This window comes from Rhincodon typus, chromosome 23, assembly GCF_021869965.1.
Source record: "Rhincodon typus isolate 14 chromosome 23, sRhiTyp1.1, whole genome shotgun sequence".
Taxonomy (NCBI): Eukaryota; Metazoa; Chordata; class Chondrichthyes; order Orectolobiformes; family Rhincodontidae; genus Rhincodon; species Rhincodon typus.
The window spans coordinates 5307543-5328818 of record NC_063354.1 but is presented as its reverse complement, the minus strand read 5'-3'; the positions used below and the strand labels follow the sequence as shown (position 1 = coordinate 5328818).

General features: G+C 45.7%; 1 protein-coding gene across 1 annotated transcript in view; it reads right to left on the bottom strand.

Moving 5' to 3' along the window:
* Positions 1-1843: 1843 nt before the first annotated feature.
* Positions 1844-21276, bottom strand: part of prkcaa (protein kinase C, alpha, a) — a 221998-nt gene continuing 202565 nt past the window's right edge. The window contains exons 6-7 of the mRNA XM_048611082.1: positions 3271-3427; positions 1844-1982 (exon numbers count right to left, since the gene is read on the bottom strand). Coding sequence (XP_048467039.1) covers positions 1844-1982; positions 3271-3427 — 296 coding nt within the window. The remainder of the gene's footprint in view (positions 1983-3270; positions 3428-21276) is intronic.

Here is a 21276-nt window from a genome sequence, read left to right as displayed (position 1 = left end):
CACTGATGATGTTACCCAGCAGGGTAATGAAACATCTGCGGAACAACGAACCAGCTCAGCGAGCCACCCAACCACAGGATATAGTGTTTGCGGCAGTTCTTACATAGGATTTTGTATACAACGTTGGTCCTATTAGTTGTGGGAATGGGATCCTTTGCTCTTGTCAGTAGTTGTTGTAGTGTAGCTGTGGGTTTGTGTGCTATTATGATTCTTAGTGGTCGGAGTCATCTCTACACTGACTAAGAGCAGAAGGTTTCAGTCCACAGGATGAGCTGGCCTTGCTCCCTAGCGGCTATTTTGCATTCGGCGTTGTATGGAGCATTGAACCAAACCAGGCTCACCGAGTGCTTAAGGATCCTCTGTGCACCCCCATCTCTCCCACCATCACCCATTTCAACCCTGACCAGTCTAACCCTGCTAGTGTCTGTACAGAGAGGTTTGACTTCCAGATAAGAGAGTGCCAACACAGGAACAGCATGAGGCCATTCAGCCCCTCAAACTAGTTGCTCCATTCAATCAGAGATAGTAAGAACTGCCAATGCTGGAGTCAGAGACAACACAGCGTGGAGCTGGAGGAACACAGCAGGCCAGGCAGCATCAGAGGAGCAGAAAAGTTGACATTTTGGATCGGGACCCTTCTTCAGAAATGGGAGAGGGGGAAGGGAGCTGGGAAATAAATAGAGAGAGGAGGGGTGGGGCTGGGGAAGGTAGGTGGGATGGTGATAGGTGAGTACAGGTAGGCAGTGGTGGGGATTGGTCAATGCGGTGGGAGGGACGGATAGGTGGGAGAGAAGATGGACAGGTTGTGTCAGATCAAGGAGGCAGGGATGAAAGGGAGGGTTGGACATGGGATGAGGCCGAGGGTGGGGAGATTTTGAAATTAGTAAAGTCCACATTGAGACCACTGGGTTGTAGGCTCCCGAGGCGGAATATGAGGTGCTGCTCCTCCAGTTTCCGGGTGGTGTCGTTGTGACACTGGAGGAGGCCCAGGATGGACATCTCACCCAGGGAGTGGGAGGAGGAGTTGAAGTGGTTCACGACTGGAAGGTGTTGTTTGTCACAAACAGAGCATAGCTGCTCTACAAAGCGGTCTCCGAGCCTCCGCTTGGTCTCACTGACGTAAAGGAGGCCGCATTGGGCGCAGCATCTGCAAGAGACCATATTGACAGATGTGCAGGTGAAGCGCTGTCTGATGTGAAAGGTTTGTTTGGTGCCTTGGATCGGGGTGAGGGGGGAGGTGTAGGGGCAGGTGTAGTACTTCCTGCGGTTGCAGGGAAAGGTGCCGGGGGTGGTGGGGCTAGTGGGGAGTGTGGAGTGGACGAGGGAGTCATGGAGAGAGCAGTCCTGACGGAAGGCAGATAGGGGTGGGGAGGGAAATATATCTTTGGTTGTAGGGTCGGATTGTAGGTGGCAGAAGTGGCGGAGAATGATACATTGAATACGGAGGTTAGTGGGGTGATATGTGAGGACTCCATTCAATCAGACTGTGATTGATCTGTACCTCAACCCCATGGGTCTGCCTTTGCCCCAGATCTCTTCATCCCAATATCCATGCATTGTCCTCAGTCTTGGACCTTGCAAACTCTCCCCAGTTTTCTGGGAAAGGGATCATCAGAATTCCACAGCTGACTACGTGAGGAAGTTTTCCTCAATTCGAATCCCAAATGGGCAAGCGTTAATTTTCACATTGTGCTTCTCTTATTTTGTGTTCCTCAATCCAAGGAAGCAAATTCACATTATCTCTTGTCTGTATTCCAGGTGTGACCTTATCCACTTCAACACGATGACCACCTGAATTGTCTCCCTCGGGGATTTTATTGGGAGTGATCTCAGGAGCACACACTTACCAACCAACTGCGGAGGATTTCATCAGCTCGGATACACCGAAGGACAAAGCCCCCATGAAATCGTTCCTTGTGGTCCGATCCCAGTCCCAGATCTCCACCGACAGTCTCCGATCCTTGTCACTACTTTTCAGTTTACTGGACAAACAGAGAGAGAAATTGTACAACTTGTGTCACTTTCATCAAACATTAATAAATGGGTTAAAGCTAAAGACTCCAGCATTAATAACATACAATGTTCCAATTTCTCACCCTCCCACTACCCTAACTGCACCTCATTGCTCGGTGTAGCTGATGGTAAATTACTGAACTCTTGACCTCTACCACCTTGAAGGACAAGGGCAGTAGACACATGGGAACACCACCGCCTGCAGGTTCCCCTCCAAGTCACTCACCATCCTGACTCGGAAATTTATTGCTGTTCCTTCACTGTCGCTGGGTCAAAATGCTGGAATTCCCTCCCTAATGGCATTGTGGGTCAGCCCACAGCACATGGACTGCAGCGGGTCAAGAAGGCAGCTCACCACCACCTTCTCAAGGGCAACTAGGGACGGGCAATAAATGCTGGCCAACCAGCGACACCCACATCCTATGAATGAATAAAAATAAAGATCCCCGGTTTAATAACCCATTGGATAGCACCTGGCACCTCCAGCATATTTTCAGTGGCTGGGACAGAGAATCCTGTCATAGTCTCACAACTTCCCAAAGGACTCTCTCCCCTCCAACTCTGGTTAGGACTGTGAAATCACAAATTATCTCTTGTTAATTGGGCAAAAAATATTAAGCAATTACAAGTGATACAATTCTCCTGCAGCCGTCTCCACTGTCACACACAGTCCAGGTACAAGGGAGAGATCCTCTCTCCGTCACACATAGTCTGTACACACAGGACAGCTATCACACATGCACGCACACTGCATACACAAGAGCTAACTGTCAGACCCACTGACAGAATCTGTGTACAAGGGGAAACAGTATCACACACACACATGCATGGTCATTAACCATATATAAAGGATAACTGTCATGTATATATCTATGCATATACAGTCCATGTACAAGAAAGAACAGACCTCTCACTCTCTCTCTCTCACTCTCACACACACACACACACACACACACACACACACACACGCACACACACGCACACACACACATGCACACACACCCCTGCCACATGTGTGCTTGCAGTCACACACAGACACACTCTCAGACACACACATACAGATACACTCTCACACACACAGAGTCTGTGTACAAGGGAAAAATGTCACATGTTCCATGAGGTTAAGGATACAACACAATAAATAGTACTTATGAAATATAATATTTGGGACATGAAATGTTTATTCTTGTGGAAAATAAATCTGAAAAGATTTTCCAATGGTCCTGTCGAGATAGTGGAGACAGTAAACGTACTCACAATGTGAAGGTTTCGTTCCAGGTGGGGTTCAGTGTCGAGCGCATGGTTTTTGTTTTCTGTTTGCTTTCACTTTTAGGGTCAGGGATGAGTTTGAGTTTTACGTAGGGATCTGAAAGACCGTTGGGATCCATGGGGATTAGATTTTTTGCGTCTCGCACTGTAAAACAGGAAAAGTAACAGTTAAACAATCTGGAAGAGCAGGGATTTAGGTTTGGAAATGGGAATGCAAATGGGAAAACACACAATAAAACTTACCGCTACAATTTATATTTTAATTTAATTGAAAACCAACAGAAGTGTGCCATTGATGGAATTAGCAGTTAGTTTGGGATTTGGTGCTGTAATCTAAAAGCAGGTACAGCCTAGTCTCAGTCAGAATATTGACAGGCTGCAGAGTTAGACACAGCTCTGATCCTATACCACACAACAGGCTAACCTTCAGCCAAAGACTGTTTCTGGCTCCTGAGTAAAGACCCAAAGGGGTTTGTGGATGGGGAGCAATGGTTTCGGTTTCACGCGGAGACATGTTCGTTCTCCAACGAATGACAAGTTCTTGAAGCTGAAGGGCCAATCATAGGCCTTTCACCTTCAGAAAGGCTAATAATAGTGTGCTCAATTCTCATCTCCCTTCTATTGGAAGGATGTTGTGAAATTTGAAAGGGTTCAGAAAAGATTTACAATGATGTTTCCAGGTTGGAGGATTTGGAGGGAGAGGCTGAATAGGCTGGGGATATTTTCCCTGGAGTGTCGGAGGCTGAGGGCTGACCTTATAGGGATATATAAGATCATGAGAGACATGGATGGGATGAATAACCAAGGTCGTTTTCCCAGGTTGGGGGAAGTCCAAAACTAGAGGGCATAGGTTTAGTGTGAGAAAGGAAAGATGTAAAAGGGACCTAAGGGGCAACTTTTTCACGCAGAGGGTGATGCTTGTAAGGAATGAGCTGCCAGAGGAAGTGGTGGAGGCTGGTATAATGACAACATTTAAAAGGCATCTGGATGGGTATATAAATAGAAAGGGTTCAGAGGGGTATGGGCCAAATGCTGGCAAATGGGTCTAGATTTATTTAGGATATTTGGTCGGCATGGACGAGTTGGACCGAGGGTCTGTTTCTATGCTGTACAACTCTATCACTCTATCTGTGGTAAAGAGAAAGTGTGAAAAAGACTGATTTATAAATATGCTTATCATCATTTATTTTAAGTTTGGATTTTTGATTTTGAATGAACTTTATGGGTGGCACAGTGGCTCAGTGGCTAGCACTGCTGCCTCACAGCGCCAGGGACCCGGGTTTGATTCCACCCTCGGGCGATTGTCTGTGTGGAGTTTGCACATTCTCCCCGTGTCTGCGTGGCTTTCCTCCAGGTGCTCTGGTTTCCTCCCACAGTCCAATGGAGTGCAGGCCAGGTGGATTGGCCATGCTAAATTGCCCGTAGTGTTCAGGGATGTGTAGATTAGGTGGGTTATACGGGGATGGGTCTGGGTGGGATGCTCTGAGGGTCGGTGTGGACTTGTTGGGCTGAAGGGCCTGTTTCCACACTGTAGGGATTCTATGATAAGACATAGGGGGTTTTCTGTGTGCCTGAAGAGTTTAATGATTAACTTTCAAACCATGGTGATTTCTTTTAAAACAGTCTGTGAGAGCTACGTTTCAGAAATAATGCATTTTTGTGTACGTTGAGGGAGTTTGACTGAGCCAGGTGCATCAATGTCTGTTAGAAATTTCTGGACTTTTTTAAGCTCAGGGGAAACACCTGCAGCTTAGAAAGATTCACCTTTAAGTTTTAGTTTTAGTTTTGGGCAGTCCTGAAGAAATCCTTGGATGAAACTGGTTACGTAAAGCAATGGTCCTGAGAAGGTGGGAAGATAGTAAAACGGATTACCCTAGAATAAGGTTGGTGGTAGTTTCAGAGCAAAAGCATTTGGATAAAGCCCTAAAGTGGTTATTTGAAACAGAGAACATTTAAATTCGGGTGTTTGAAAGCTCCAGGAATGAGCTTTCAGATTTTCACAGTTAACTTAAACCTGTCAAGGTGTCAGGAAATGATTTTTTTCTTGAAGTTGCGAAAAGTACAAGGGATGTTTTGGGAGTTTATAATGGAGTATTTTAGGATTAATGTAATTATACTTTTACCTTGTGTTTAAAATCATTTCTAATCATTTTCTAATAAACTTCCATTTGTATTGCTAACACAAAATCTGCATACATTACAGTGAGAGACCACCTTGTTAAAAGTGTAAGAAAATAATCTATTTTCTTCTACAATTTTGAATTAGTGACATATGGGATTTTCTGTATGACTGAAGAGTTTAATAAGTAATTATTAAGAATTTCTGTAGTCACGGTGATTTCTTTTAGGACAGTTTGTGAGAGTTAGTTTTCAGCATTAATGTGTGTTTGTGTATATTAGAAAGGTTTTCGACCAGGCAAGGTAAACAATTGTACATCGACGCCTACTCAAAATGAATGCCTGGCTCCAGTCAATTGATCTGCAACTTCCTGCTCCTCCATATTGGGAAACCAGATGCTGACTGGAAAAATCTCCGTCAGCCTCTATAGTATGGAGCCTAAGCCATGTGGGTTTGCAGCTCAGCCGCTGGGAAGGGACCATGTCCATTAGCCTGGGTCTACTCCAGGGATACTAACACTCACAACAAAACAAATACAGATACCATAGCTGCAATCACAGCAACTAAAACCCTGCTGTCACTTATTTACTGTACACAACCCCAGTGCAGCTATTCATAGCATGGTTGGGGGTTAATCTGAGGAACAAAAAATAAAGTTGCTGGAAAAGCTCAGCAGGTCTGGCAGCATCTATGAAGGAAAAAGCAGAGTTATCGTCTTTTTCCTTCATAGATGCTGCCAGACCTGCTGAGCTTTTCCAGCAACTTCTGTTTTTGTTCCTGATTTACAGCATCCGCAGTTCTTTCGGTTTTTAATCTGAGGGAACCTTTATAAGATTTAAGACAGATTCGATCTGCTGGTCCTGACCCCACTCCCCCAAATTGTCTGCCACTAAGAACTAGGCTGGGAATGTCGATTCGAAGGCACCAACAGGTCTGGGGTCTTGATTGTCTCTGATCTCTAACGACCTGAAAAATCAGCCCAAAGTGCCTACCTTCGGCAGCCCTGCTGTGTTGTAAGTGATTCAGACAATGACTGAATGCAATGTCACTTAATGTTTTTCATGGTGCTGTAAGACGGCAAGTTCAGCTGTCTGATAAACATCACAAAACGGCATTAACTGGAGCTGGATAGAACTGCCTGATTCTCCACTGGGGAATGAGGGGGAAGATTGCCACAGAGATACACCATCCTCGTAACAAATTAGAGAGAGACAAAGAGAGATGGTCGGGGGATGAACTCACTGAGCAGGAAATGGTTTGGAAGTTGATGGTCCAGAATGAAACAAGACAAATCGACTTAGCCAACTGTTGATTTACCAACGCAAGACTATCCTCCACAACACATAAAGCATGAAATATACATCACCTAGACTAAAGTTGCATTTTTTTGGAAAGGAATGAGAAATATGTGCCATTTATATTGCTCAGTGAGATCAGTACTGCAGCAAGCAATGTGATAGTTGATATTCTCAGCAGGATATCATTACAAAATACTTCATCTGGGTTTTCTTGAGCAAGGCCAGACTTTGTTACTCCTCTCTAACGGCCCTTGAACGGAGTGGCTTTCTCGGGCAGTTAAGGGTCAGCCACGAGGCTGTGGGCTTGGAGGCCAGACTGGGTAAGGATGGCAGATTTCCTTCCTTACATCAGTGAACCCAGATGGGCTTTTACAACAAAAGATAGTGGTTACTGTGGTCACCATCACATAGACATGTTCATTGAATTTAAATTCCACGAGATGCTGCGGTGAGATTTAAACCCATGCCCCCAGAACATTAGCCTGGGTCTCGTAATTACTAGCCCAAGGACATTACCCCTTTTAACAGAACGGATACAAATACCACAGCAATGTAAACCCTACTGACATTTATCCACTGCACACAATCCCAGTGCCACCTGATAACCGATGGGTGGGGGTTATTTTTGCAGAACCTTTCTGAGCTTTAAAATTAGTTCCATCTACAGACAGAATATCACAGAACAACAGAATTACTATGACAATTCAGAAGGCTGTTCGGCCCATCAAGCCTTTATTATCTCTATTATCTAGTCTGGCTCTATTATCCTGTGCCAATCTCCTGCCTTTTCCTCATTTCCCTGCATACCATTACCATCCAAAAGCCATCCAATGCCCCTCTTGATTCCTCAATTGAACCTGCCTCCACCGAACCGAACTGCGTTAGTGACTATGTATATTTATGAATTTTGATATACTTTGATGAATAAAGTATGCTGTGGTTGGTTGGCTCGCCGAGCTGGTTCGTTGTTCTGCAGACGTTTCATTACCCTGCTGGGTAACATCATCAGTGCAGCCTCTGATGAAGCACTGTTGTGTTTTCCCGCCTGGTATTTAAACTCTGGGGTCTGTTGGAATTGGTTACCTCATTTCTGGTTTTCCTTTGCAGTGGTGCGTATACAGGGTCTAGCTCTACGTGTTTATTGATGGCCTTCTTGGTGGAGAACCAGGCCTCTAGAAATTCCTGTACTTGTCTCTGTTTGGCCTGTCCTAGGATCCTGGTGTTATCCCAATTGAACTGGTGGTTCTCCTTATCCATGTGAATGGAGATGAGTGAGTATTGGTCATGTCTTTTTGTTGCTAGTTGGTGTTCATGTATTCTCATAGCCAATTTCCTTCCTGTCAGTCCAGTGTAATGTTTGTTGCAGGCCTTGCATGGAATCGTGTATATTATGTTGGTTCTGTCCATAGTGGGTAAGGGGTCTTTGATTCGAGTTAGCAGTTGGCATAGGGTTGACGTAGGTTTGTGTGCCACTCTGATGCCCATCGGAGGCTGCACTGATGATGTTACCCAGCAGGGTAATGAAACGTTTGCGAACTAACGAACCTGCTCGGCGAGCCAACCAACCACAACATCCACAACCCGAGCCACAAATCTACTCAAGAACCTTGGACGAATAAAGTTTATTTTTGAAATTAAAAATAGTACATGTCAGCACAACTCCTCCAGGTCCACTTCAGCCTCAGAACACACTGTGGGCCACTTGGTGGAGCTGCAGGACTACACAAGTGTTTGATTTCCTGCACACTTTCTGCTGAATAAGGTTTCAGCTGCAGTTGGTGATTTCTTTGAGCTGCTCAGATGGTGCGCAAGCGGGAAGTCTGATCGATGTTCCCAATGGGCAGGACCATACTGTTCAGAACAGAAAGCAGGCCTAAATATGTTTCAGCAAAGCTCCATTCTCAAATATAAACAAAAATGACATGAGTATTGGGAAATCTGGAATGAGAGTGGAAAATGCAGGAGGCAGTCACAGAAACATCCACCTGAAACGTTAGCTCTGTCCCCCGTCTCTCTCACTCTCCCTACACCTGCTGCTTGACTTGTTGAGGACGTTCAGTGCTTTCTGATTTTATCTCAGTTTATCTCACAAAATATTCAATTTATGTATAAATCTCAACAAAAACCCCAAAGAATTGCAGATGTTGGAAATCCAAAACAAAAGGAAAATTTGCTGTGGAAACTCAGCAGTTCTGGCAGCATTTGTGGAGAGAGAAACAGGGTTAACGTTTTGGGTCCGGTGACCCTTCTTCAGAGCAGTTATTCAGAGGTGAAGAAAAGTCACTGGACAGAAACATTAACACGGTGGCACAGTGGTTAGCACTGCTGCCTCACAGTGACTGGGACCTGGGTTCAATTCCACCCTTGGGTGACTGCCTGTGTGGAGTTTGCACATTCTCATGGTGTCTGTGTGGGTTTCCTCCCACGATCTAAAGATGTACAGGTTAGGTGGTTTGGCCATGCTAAATTGCCCATAGCATCCAGGATTAGACATGGGAAATGCCAGGTTACAGGGAAAGGGTAGGGGAATGGGTCTGGATGGGATGCTCTTTGGTGGAGTGGTGTGGACTTGTTGGGCCAAATGGCCTGTTTCCACCTTGTAGGGATTCTATGATGAGTTTCCCCAGTGCTGTCTGTTTTTCTATGTGTGAATCTCTCCTGGTAGTAGCAGTGTGTGTAGTATGTAAAATCCTGAAATGAGTTACTGGCTGAACTCAGAAAAGGGGCTTCTCAAAGACAGCAACAAAGTTGAAGATGATTATTCAAGCTGTGTGCTAGACATAGAGGTCAGCACACAGGATGTTGTCAAAACTATCTGTTCTCATTGCTTGGCCAAACCCTTTGCCCATATCGATTACCATTTGGCCTTTTTAAAGACGTAATCCAATCTCCCTTTATCTGATTACTGGCCTCGAAAGCCCTCATTATGAAGCATCCTTACTCCTAAATTCATGAAATTCCTACAGTGTAAAAGCAGGCCATTCAGTCCATACCAAAGAGTATCCCACCCAGACCCACTCCCCCACACATCCCATGGCTAACCCATCTAGCATGAACATCCCTGGACACTGTGGATAATTAAGCATGGCCAAACCACCTAACCTGCACATCTTTGGATTGTGGGAGGAAACTGGAGCACACCCACGCAGACACAGGGAGAATGTCCAAACTCCAGATTGACAGTCACCCAAGGCTGGAATCAAACCCACATCCCTGGCACTGTGAGGCAGCAGTGCTAACCACTGAGCCACTGTGCCAGCTTGTCTTAAAAACAAACACATTTCTTTCAAACTTCCCTTTTGTCCCTCTGCTGATTATTAGTGCAGTGTTTCACAACTGACAATTTCCACCTCAATGATCCTTAATCTTCTCTGCTCCAACTTAAAGCCAACTCCCCCATTGCCCGAGCCATAAATATCATCTCTCATTCCTGGCATCACATGACAGCAACCTGCATTTCTGTAGCGCCTCTACCACAGTAAAACATGGAGATTCACAGGATTGGTGTTGAATCAGAGCTGACAGGGAATGGGAGGGGCCTGCAGGAGGAGATCTTATCAGCAGTGCCAAAGCTTGGTCAGAGAGGTGGACTTGAAAGAGTGATGTAAGGGAAAGGAAAGATAGGGAGGTTAAGGGAGGAATCCTCAAGTTCAGAGCTGAATGAACTTTGCTCATGCCAACAGCACAGAACCTTCCAAAATGTTGTGAATGAAGACTGGGCAAAGCTAGTGTCACTGGCTGCTCGTGGTTTGGAAACAGCCTCAGGGAGTAGGGTGTGGTTTTCATTGAAACTGGGATGGTGAAATTAATGTCTGTAGGAAAACTGCTCACTGTTCCCTGAGGGATCTGACTGTGTTTATTCCTGTTACATCAGCACGTGCCAGGTCTGACTCAGTGTACACTGATGCTCTGAAATGCTCCCTGTTGCTGTACGGCCAGGGGAGACACACAGCAGAGTCAATCTGAAATAGCTCCACAGAAAACAGTATCCTGTCCCCACGTCACCCTTTATGTACATGAGGAGAGTCCTTGACACTGATCCAGCTCCTTCAGAGCCAGCTCTCAGAGTGAACAGAACCTCTGACACTCCTGTTCTTATCTGTCATCCTGGGCTCCCTGATTGGTGTAGATTAACAGCCCCAATCAGGGAACTTGTAGTCTATGAGGTCCACCTGGCTGAGCTCATTACAATCACTATATCCGCACCCCCAACAACCACCACCACCCCCCCAACCCTCCCACCGCCCCCCCCTTCACATCTGAGTCTGAGGACATAAGCCTGTTGGTTTTTTTTGTCGCTCCTCCTGGGGCATTTTAGCACCAAATCAGGTTCCTCCAACTCTGCCTTGGATACGGGCAGCGTGTAGCACACAGTAGCTCACCTCTTGCATCTGGAGCGTCTCAGAAGAAATTCATTCTCCTTTTCAGGCAGCAAAGGTGTTGAAGTGGAGACATCCATTGTGCCCATATCTCAGATTCCGAGGTATCTTCAATGCCTGATGGAGAGGAAGAACCCATGGGGTCCACCAGCCTCTCTGACTGTTCCGAGGAACTGAGTGTATTTTGCTCCCGCACTGTTTCTCTGAGGGTCGGTGTGGACTTGTTGGGCTGAAGGGCTTGTTTCTACACTGTAGGGATTCTATGATAGTGTTTACAAGTTTGCAGCTTCCATATAGTCCACGTGCTTGTTCAGGACCATCACTCCTACCCAAACTTTATACCACACTGGACCTGACCTCGTGTCGGCCATGTCTCATAGCAGGGATTTATTTTCGGTTATTATTACAAATTTATGTCTGTAAAGGTATTGGCGGAACTTCCTGACTCCAAATATGACTGCTTAACCATCCTTCTCTATCTGGGCGTATTTATCCTCTGCATTAGCCAAAGTCCTGGATGCATATGCTATTGGGCTTTTCTCTGCATTAGGACACCTCTAAGGGAATACTACCCCAATGCCGCTTGGGGAGGCATCGCATGTCAATAGCAGATCTCGCTTGGGATCATAGTGTGCTAACACATTAGAGGATGATAGCTGTTTCTTCACTTCCCTGAAAGCTATGGCTTGGCTACGCGATCATTTCCAAGGCTGACCTTTTTTTAGGAGTTGATACAAAGGTGCCAGGATGGAGACCAGGTTATGTACGAACTTTCTGTAATAATTCGCCAGCCCAAGGAAAGACGTGAGAGCCGGGGCACCTTTGGTCGCCCTCACTTTATCTTCCAATGGGTCTTGTCGACTCTGTAGCCCAAGTAGTCACTTGGGGTGCTTGGAACACACATTTTGCCCTCCTAAGGTGTACGCCCACCTGGGAGAAATGTCTAAGGATTATGTCCAAGTTATCTAAGTGCTCCTTCTTGGTCTTCTCTGTTGTTAGCACGTCATCCAGATAAATGGTGACCTGGGGTAAACCTTATTAAATGTTCTCCATCGTCCACTGAAAAATGGCACAGGCTGATGATACCCTAAGTGGCAGTCTTGTATATTGGTACAAAGCCTTATGGGTATTAATTGTAGCATATTTCTGGGACTCCTCATCTAACTGCAATTGTAAGTACGCATGGCTCTTGTCCAGCTTCGTAAAGGACAGACCCCACCATCAGCTTTGTGTGCAAGTCCTCTATGCGAGGGATTGGGTAATTATCCAGATGTGAAACGCAGTTTACCATTTGTTTAAACTCCCCACAAAGGCAAACTGACCCATTGGGTTTCACAAATGTTATGACCAGTGCTGCCTATTCCGCAAACTGGACTGGTTTGATGATCCCTTCCCTTTACAGACTCTGATTTCTGCCTCTCGTTTTGCCTGTAATGGTACTGGATGGGCCTTGCAGAATCATGGAATTGCTTCCTGGTCAACATGCAAGGTAGTCTTGGCTGCTTTGACAGTCTGAGAAACTTCTGGCTATTTGATTAGGACTTCCCTCAGGTAGACATTTCTAATCAAAAAAATGTTGAGCCCATTTGGTGAATTTTTCTCAAGCAATTTCACGCCATCAGGTTAGGGCCCGAGCCTTTCACTACAATCAGTGTTAAATGAACAAGCTGCTTCTCATAAGAGGCTCGAACCAAAGTTGTACCCTTAATCTGTAGGGATTCCCCGGTATAGGTTGTCAGTCTCGCTGGGGACTTGTGCAAACTTAAGGGTTGGAGTCCAGAGCGAATTTCCTCAAAGACTTGTTCTGCAATCACCAAAATGGCCACACTGGTATCTACCTCCAGGTGACCATTCAGCCAAATCTTTCTTTGATTGGTTCTGATTTGGATGTTGCTAAGCAACATAACTGCTCCAAACCAGATGTAGGTGGACATTCCAGGGTGTGCACTCTCCTGGATATTGGCTTATGAGGTCTCTTACTCAATTTAGGTCTAGTAGGATTCTTTTGCTGTCTTGAGTCTGCACACCGGCAGCAACTACAATGGCCTGCCGATCTGGATCCTGAAGAAAATTTTAACCATTTGACCGAGGCTTGGTTGTGTTTTGGTGTTCTGCTGTGGGCTGACCTAGAGTCCTTCTGTTCAGGATACGTCCTGAGTGAGGTCATGCAATTGCCTTCATTCGATGGTGGTCCCCAAGCTCAGTCGTCCACTTCCATTGGAATACACTGCAACTCAAAAGCTCCACTTGCTGCATTTTCCAATGACAAACCCAGTTGTTGAGCCTGTTTGAAGTCCAGTTGGGCTTCAGCTGGTAGGTGCTTTTGCATGGTTCCATCATTAATCCCACATAGTAAATGGTCACTCAGCATCTTATTAAGGGTTAAACCAAAGTCACATGCCTCTGCCAGTCGTCTTAACCTCGTCAAAGGTCCCAACACAGATTCCCCGATTCTCGCATTGCTGAGTAAAACCGATAGTGTTTCTGAATTAGAGGAGGCTTGGGTCATAATATTCCTTCAATGAATCTGTCACCTCTTGAAAGGTTTTAGTTTCTGGTGCCTCATGGAAAGTTAGGCTCCTAATAACTGAAAAAGCCGTGGGTACACAAGCTGTCCCTCGTCGCTCTTCATCTGCTCCAATATCACTTGGCCAGAAAAAGTAACGCATTCCTTCCACACACTGGGCCTAGTCTTCCTGGGCAGGATCAAATGAGTCAGACTTCCCAAATAATGGCATGATGCAAGCAATGCTTATCCCAACTCAAAGACGACTGTTGCGACTGAGTTTCTTTACTCTCGTCGCGAATGAAATAATTCCACAGAGGCCGGTATCCCATTGCCACGTCACCCTTTACCTTACACGTGGAGAGTCCTTGACACTGGTCCAACTCCCTCACAGCCAGCTCTCAGAGTGAGCAGAACCCCTGACAATCCTGTTTTTATCTGTCAGCCAGGGCTCCCTAATTGGACCAGATCAACAGGCCCAAGCAGGGAACTCATATTCTGTGAGCTCGGAGATAGTAGGAACTGCAGATGCTGGAGAATCCGAGACAACAAGGTGCAGGGCTGGATGAACACAGCAGGCCAAGCAGCATCATAGGAGCAGAGAGGCTCCTGGCTGAACTCACTACAATCACTACATAATCCATCGGTGTTAATGAAACAGAAAGACAGAATTATCATTGAGGAGCTGTAATAGTTCACTGGCAGTCCTCCTGTCTCTTCAAAGAGGGCCTTTTGTGTTGTCAATATTTTCTGTCCGTTGTTTCAGATCTGCGTAGTTTTGGCTCTCAATACAGGAAAGCTGGAATTCCTTTTGGGAATTTTGGTGCTTTATCCATGTCACATCCCACCACCCTCCGCACCCCCAATCCCAGCAACACTGGGTTTGGGGGTGTCGGGGCATACCACAGAGTCAGCTGTTTCTGGGGAGGATGGTTGTCGGGTTAACCCCTGACAGGGCAGATCACCAGCCTGCCCCAGGGGTAGGGGAGGAGGTGCTGCCGATGCTGAAGGGCAGGAGGAGGGGCAGGGGCAAGACACCTTATACCAGTTCTCAGTCCAGGTGCAGGGGTCAGGGAGGGGCAATCAAGCAGTTGGGTAGAATTATAGAGTCATACAACACAGAACAGGTCCTTTGGCCCAACATGCCTGTGGTGACCTATCTATACTAGTCCCTCTTTCCAGCCTTGAATATTATGGCATTTCATCCAGGTACACCTTAAAGGTAAATGAGGTTTTCTGCTTCTACTCCCCCCCGACTCTGCACCTCAATCAGGGGAGGGCAGAGGGAGATTGTAACGAAACATCAAGAGCTTGTGGTGAACAGCATGTTCAGTGGAAGGAGACGGTTTGACTTTAACAGTGGTGAGGAGGCCACTGACTGTGGTTATCGAGGTTCTCGGTTGGCTGGGGTTTCCCCCGAGTGACTGCAGCACACACAGAGCTGATAACAACTTACTGCTGCATGATGTGCACTGTAACCTCCAAACTCTATACCAGTCGTGTGAAAAAAATCTACTGCGGATGCCAGAAATAAATCTGAGTTATACCAGACCCCGAAACGTTCACTCTGTTTCTCTCTCCACATAGGCTGCCAGACCTGCTGAGTTTCCCCAGCATGCTCCATTTTTACTTCATTGTGAATCAGGTCCCTTTGGTTGGTTACCCCTTCCTGACTTCCTTTGGTAAAACACACATCCACAAACAGCCTGCAGATCACACCAGATATCCCAGCATGGGGGAAGGCCATTCGGGTCGTCAGGTTGGTGATAGCTCTTTGTAAAGGACTGCCTAAACAATGCTCCTGCTCCTTTCCCCACAACCCTGCCATCTTGTTATTTTTACAAAGTATACAACTAATTCTGAGTAACGTTCTTCCAAGTGCTGCTGCTGCTTCATGTGCGAGAGGGGATTGGTGAAAATCAGATGAAGTAAGCACAGATTGGGTGTCAGCATGGCACTTTCTACTTTCACCACTGACCCTGGAAAGCATGAGCTCAGTTCCCACTGCATACCCTCTTGGTCAGCATTGCAGTGTTGTACTGAGGGAATACCTTACTGTCAGAGGGGCCATCTTTCACAGGAGAGTTTTCACCAATGCTCAGCCTGCCTTCCCTGGTGAAGGCAGAAGATTCCATGAAACAAGTTGAAAAGACCAGGTCAAAAATGTCTTTGCTGTCCTGACTCAGCCAATACTTACTCCTCACTCAAAATCCTTACAAAAACACACACAATACGGTTGTTATCACATTATTGTTCGCGGGAGGTTGCTGTGTGCAATTTTGGCTGCATTACAACAGTGGCCACACTTCGAAAAAGACTTTATTGGCTACAACGTGCTTTGGGATGTCCAAGATCATGAGTGGAACAATAAAAATGAAAGATGTTTCTCCTTTAGATGAAACAAGCTGCAAAACCGCTCTCTCTCTCTCAGAGTAATGGACTTGCCTTGCAGGTTCGTGGTGCACCAGTGGTTGTGGTCTGTCTCACAGTCACTATGTTGGTATATCAATGAGGCAGTGCAAATGAAAAGCTAAACATGCTCCTTGACTTTGCCTCATTTAACAAGCACCCTCACTGGAAAATCAAATGCTTCAAATTCGCAATTTCATCTGCTAAACAAACAGAGAGAAAACTGAAAGATGGGTTTCCCAAAATACCCTTCTGGTGGGCAAGGCAATTTAATATCAATCGATTCAGTATTCTACAATTTATTCTGTAATTTATTCTGTAATCCAAGATGGTGCTGGAGCGTGGTGGTTATGCACCTTTCACGGTACCTAGCTACAAGTGACAATATTAAATAAATCAAAGGCTGCACAATGGGAGGCAAATAGAAAGAATTTTTTCACCTTGAAGCCTTTAGAGAGAGATATAGGCACCTTGGGGGCCGGAGTGAATGGTGTTCCTTCTCTGACAATGTTTTGATACAGCTCCTTCCCTTGTTTATCTCCCCATTCCCTCATTTCAGTTATTGTTCCCCTATCCCTACTGCACTAGGGCTTGTAATTCAGTAACTGTTTAAGCAGCTGGATGGGTGGTTTGGTGATGGGGATTTCTTTTAAAAAAATGACGTTTTAAAAATTTCATTAACTACCACCAATGTAACTAAATGCCTAATTCATCAAATTACAAACTCTGCCCACCAGGGACACTGTTATGATAACAAAAGACAATAAAGGGGAGAAAAAGGGCTGTTTTTGTTTGTCACCCCTCAGTGAACTGCATTTATGATTTATTCTTGGGCAATTTGTCAATTTGGTGGCAGGTTTTGTTTCTCATAGGCTGGTTTTCCGCAGTAAAGGGAGTTGGTTAGTTACGGGGAAAAAGCAGACTGGAAGTTTGTATTGGATAATGAAGTGGCAAATAAGCAGTTGTGGAAGACAGACCGTCTCCTGCCTCCTCCTTCAGAGGATGGCTGACTAGCAATATAACAGGCACTATTTAAATGTAGATTTTGCCATCTTTAAATCCAAAAGTAATATTTGCTTATGCTACAGTTCAAGATATACACAAATTAACATGGACTGAGTTAAATAGTTAATACATACAGCCGAGAGAGAGGGAGAGGGAGAGAAAGAGAGGGAGGGGGGGGGGGGGAGAGGGGGAGGGAGAGCTCTGACAATCCAATATCTTGTCTTTCACAACCTCAGAATATCCCAAAGTGCCTACAATGGGGTGTAGCGGTAATGTTGCTGAACTAGTTAACTGGAGGCACAGGCTAATGCTTTGGAAGCATGGCTTCAAATCCTACCCCAGCAGCTGGTGGAATTTCAATGAAGTTAATAAATTTATTTCGACGATCCCCGGTATGGACAAATTGTCCAATGAGCAAAGGTTAAACAGGTTGGGGCTCTACTCACTGGAGTTTAGAAGAATGAGGGCGATCTCATTGAAACATATGGGATTTTTAAGGCAGTTGACAGGGTAAATGCTGAGAGGATGATTCTCCTCATGGGAGAGTCTAGGGCAGGAGGGCATAGTCTCAGAATAAAGGGGCGCCAATTTAAGACTGAGATGAGGAGGAATGTCTTCTCTCAGAGACTTGCCACAGAGAGATGTGGGGGCAGAGTCCATATGTCTATTTAAGGCTGAGATAGAGAGAGATTCTTTATCTGCTGGGGAATCAAGGATTACTGGGAAAGGGCAGGGGCGTGTTTGTGAGGAATGTCGAATCAGCCAAGACCCAATGGATGGTGCAGGAGCCTCAAGGGGCTGAATGGCCTACTCCTGTTCTTGTTTCTCATGGTCTTGTTTGGCAAATAAAACTAGTCTCAGTGATAGCGATGCAACACTGCCACATTGTTGTAAAAACCTGTCTGTGTGACTTCACTTAAGGAAGGAAACCTGCCACCCTTACTCAGTCTGCCCTCCATGTGACTCCAGACCCACAGTGATCCAGCTGACTTCGAACTGCCCTCTGAAATGGCCGAGCAAGTCACTCCATTTGAAAGCAATGAAATCTGCATAAAAAAATTCAGGTCTTGCCAGTGATGCCCCCATCCCCATGAAGTGGGTAAGAGACACAGTGACGATGACAGCTAATGTTGTCATTGGTATTTAATGTTGTAACTGAAAGGGTTTGGAGGGTGGGTGGGAGAGGGACAGGTGCAGTGGAGAGAAGAGGAAACCAGTTATCCTGGATCATTAGGAGATAAAAATATAAGACGGGAATGTAAACTAACAAATAGCAAACTGTGAGCTGGCTGCGTTCCCAGCTATTCAGCCTCTATCTGTTTGACAGAGTTACAAATACTCACTGAGTATGTTGGATGGAGATACGGAGATTTGGAAAGCTTGGTCACTCAGGAATACCAAGGGATTTGCTACAGTACAAAGCCGTGTGTGGGAATCAGAATAATTTTCAAATCCAACTAAAGGGGAAACTCAAAGAGGGATACAGCCAATTAGACAGATCACAGCATTGAACTTGTTAAATCTCAAATCGAAGAGAAACAAGAGCAGCTCCTGTTTAAATTCACTGGCCACCCAATCTGTTTCCTCACTCTGCACTGACTCTGGAATAATTCCCAAGTGGGAGGCAGATATGCCAAACATACGGATACTTTGATACTGTAGAGGCAGTTTCCAGATGGCCAGGGGTAGAGGAAATTTGGAACAGCGTCTGTCAGGTTGGCATCCTGAAATGTTCCTGCCTCTCTCTGTGCGTGTTTATTAGGAATGAGCTAATGGCAGCAGCGAGCAGGCAATTAGAGTCATTGGAAGGTCAATTAGAGAGACTGAACTGTGAGAAGGTGGCGTGCAGACAGCAGACAGCCCCTCTCCACTCTATCTTTCCCTGGTAGGCGAAAGCATGGTGTTTAGTAACCTTGCACACTGTGGAGGAGCTCAGCTTAAAGCAAGGTCACTGTCTGCTCATATCTCAGCCTAACCCGCTGGTCTGTAATAGTGCTGGTGGCCAGGGGTCATGGTGAAAGTCCAGGAACTCCCTCCCAAACAGCACAGTGGGTGTTCCTACATCCCTTGGACTGCAGTCGTTCAATAAGACAGCTCAGTACCACCTTCTCCAGGACAAGTAGATGCTGGCCCAGCCAATAACACTCATACCGCATCTATATATATATAAACCATGTTACACTTTTCAGTCAATGCACAGAGGCAATGACTGCTGCAATGCCTCCCTGTTACTTAACACTGCCTCCTGCTGGTCTCACATTGGGAACTATCAGCCTGCGATGGCCAAGACAAGATGTCTGCTGTTCCTGCCTCAGAAAGTGGCCACTATCTTCAGTTGGAAGGAGTACTTGGAAACAGCCCTTAATTAAGCTCAAGTTTCTCCATCATTGAGCTCCGACCCAGATGAAGCAGTTTCAATCATTCCAGAATTGTTGCTTTTTCCTGATGCACAGAGAGTGTTTAGCATTTGCCACTTTCCAAGTTCTCTTACTTCCTGGTGTAGATGCAGTGTAACCTGTATGTTCTCCCCCTGTGCAGAAATGTGTTGCTGTGATTCCAGGGGAGAGCAGCCTGGAGCCTATCTGTGCTGGGACACCGCTGTAGGGTGGGCGACGGGGGTGGCTGGCTGTTTGATGTGGGTCATGACTGAGGTGTGGTGGGTGCACTGTTGAGGCAGTCTGGGCTGGAAGGTCTTCAATGAGGAACCACAGGTGGCATCTTCCTCACTGGCATCACACACATACATCAGTATTTACACTGAATGAGATAGGCATGAGAAAGGTACAGGAAGTGAGCCACAGGTGTGGGAGAGGGCTAAGGGGTTCATGTTGAAGAAAGGCCCTAGCACTGGTTGGGTGGGCCAAATAGCCTGTTTCTGCAATGTCTTCTCAGAAAATGAAGAGATACGGGGAGCGAATAGGAAAATGAAGTTCATGCTGAAGATCAGCCATGACCTTATGGAATGGGAGAGCAGTCTCGATGGTATACTTCTGCTCCCAGTTTACACAAATCCACATGTTTACATTCTAACACGGTATGTGTTAACTAATGCTTCCTTTGAGATTAATTTCAAGGACCTCGGCACAGTTTAAGCTGCGGGCCTGCATATTCGCCTTGATTATTATTGATAGTAGCAGTTGCTGGTAACAGTTACAGCATTCCAAACTGTCCTTCATTCCCATCTCAACTTGATCTCGTGCCATGGAAACATTAGGATTACATTCAGTTCTTTAATCCCATCCCTACATTAAAGGAAAGGTTGCACTAACTCTGCCTGTTGTGTCACCTCTTTACTGCAACAACACTAACTGTAACATAGTGCCTTAACAAAATAAAACATCTCAAATTACTTCACTGAAGCGTTAATGAATAAAATTTGACACTAAGCCACAGAGGGGGTGAGGCTTGGTCAGAGAAGAAGATTTTGAGGAATACTTAAAGATTGATCAAGACAGAATCGGGGCCAAAGTTGCTGTAGGCACTGACACTAAAGGTGGAATGATTAGAGCTACAAAGACAAGAAAAGGTCAGAGTTGGAGGAACGGAGATCTCCAAGGAGGAAGTTACAGCCATTTCAGAGGTTGATGTTCTGAAGGGTTTTGACAAGCAGGATGAGAATTTTAAAAGTGAGGTGGGAATATTTACTGAGACCAGGCTACACTGTAAATCCCAACATTGCATAGAACAGCTGAAGGTAGAAAACATCTTGAAGGGAGTGGGATTCAAAAGATATGTCAATAGCATGGCTGCACTTAGCCCTAGAGCCAAGAAGCATGGATCCTGCTAGTCTAAACATCGAAGGAGACGAGCAGACAAATAAATATGGTAGTTTCAAAAGAATCATGCATTGGCTTCATGATTGTGCTTGGCTCTGTGCAGATGGCCCTGTGTTTCAGTGAGTGTTACATTTCCTGGGATTTGACCACCCAAACAATCACACAGCCTCTGTGGTCCAGATGCATGGCTGGATGATAAACATGTTGCGAACACTCAGCAGGTCCGACAGCTCGTGGGGAGAGGGAAACAGAGCCAATGTTTCAGGTCAATGAACTTTCATCAGAACTCACTGGATCTTAGAGACTGCTATTGCCATAAAGCCGAGCCCAGGAAAATTGTAGAAATTTATGGCATCAGTGAGCAAACTAGGACAACTCCATTTTGAGATTTTTCCTCAACATTTTCATGTGTGTTGTGGTTCCACTCCTGAAAGCTTGAGCACATAATCCAGACTGACACTCTACTGCAGTACGGAGGGACTGTTACTCCAGACTGACACTC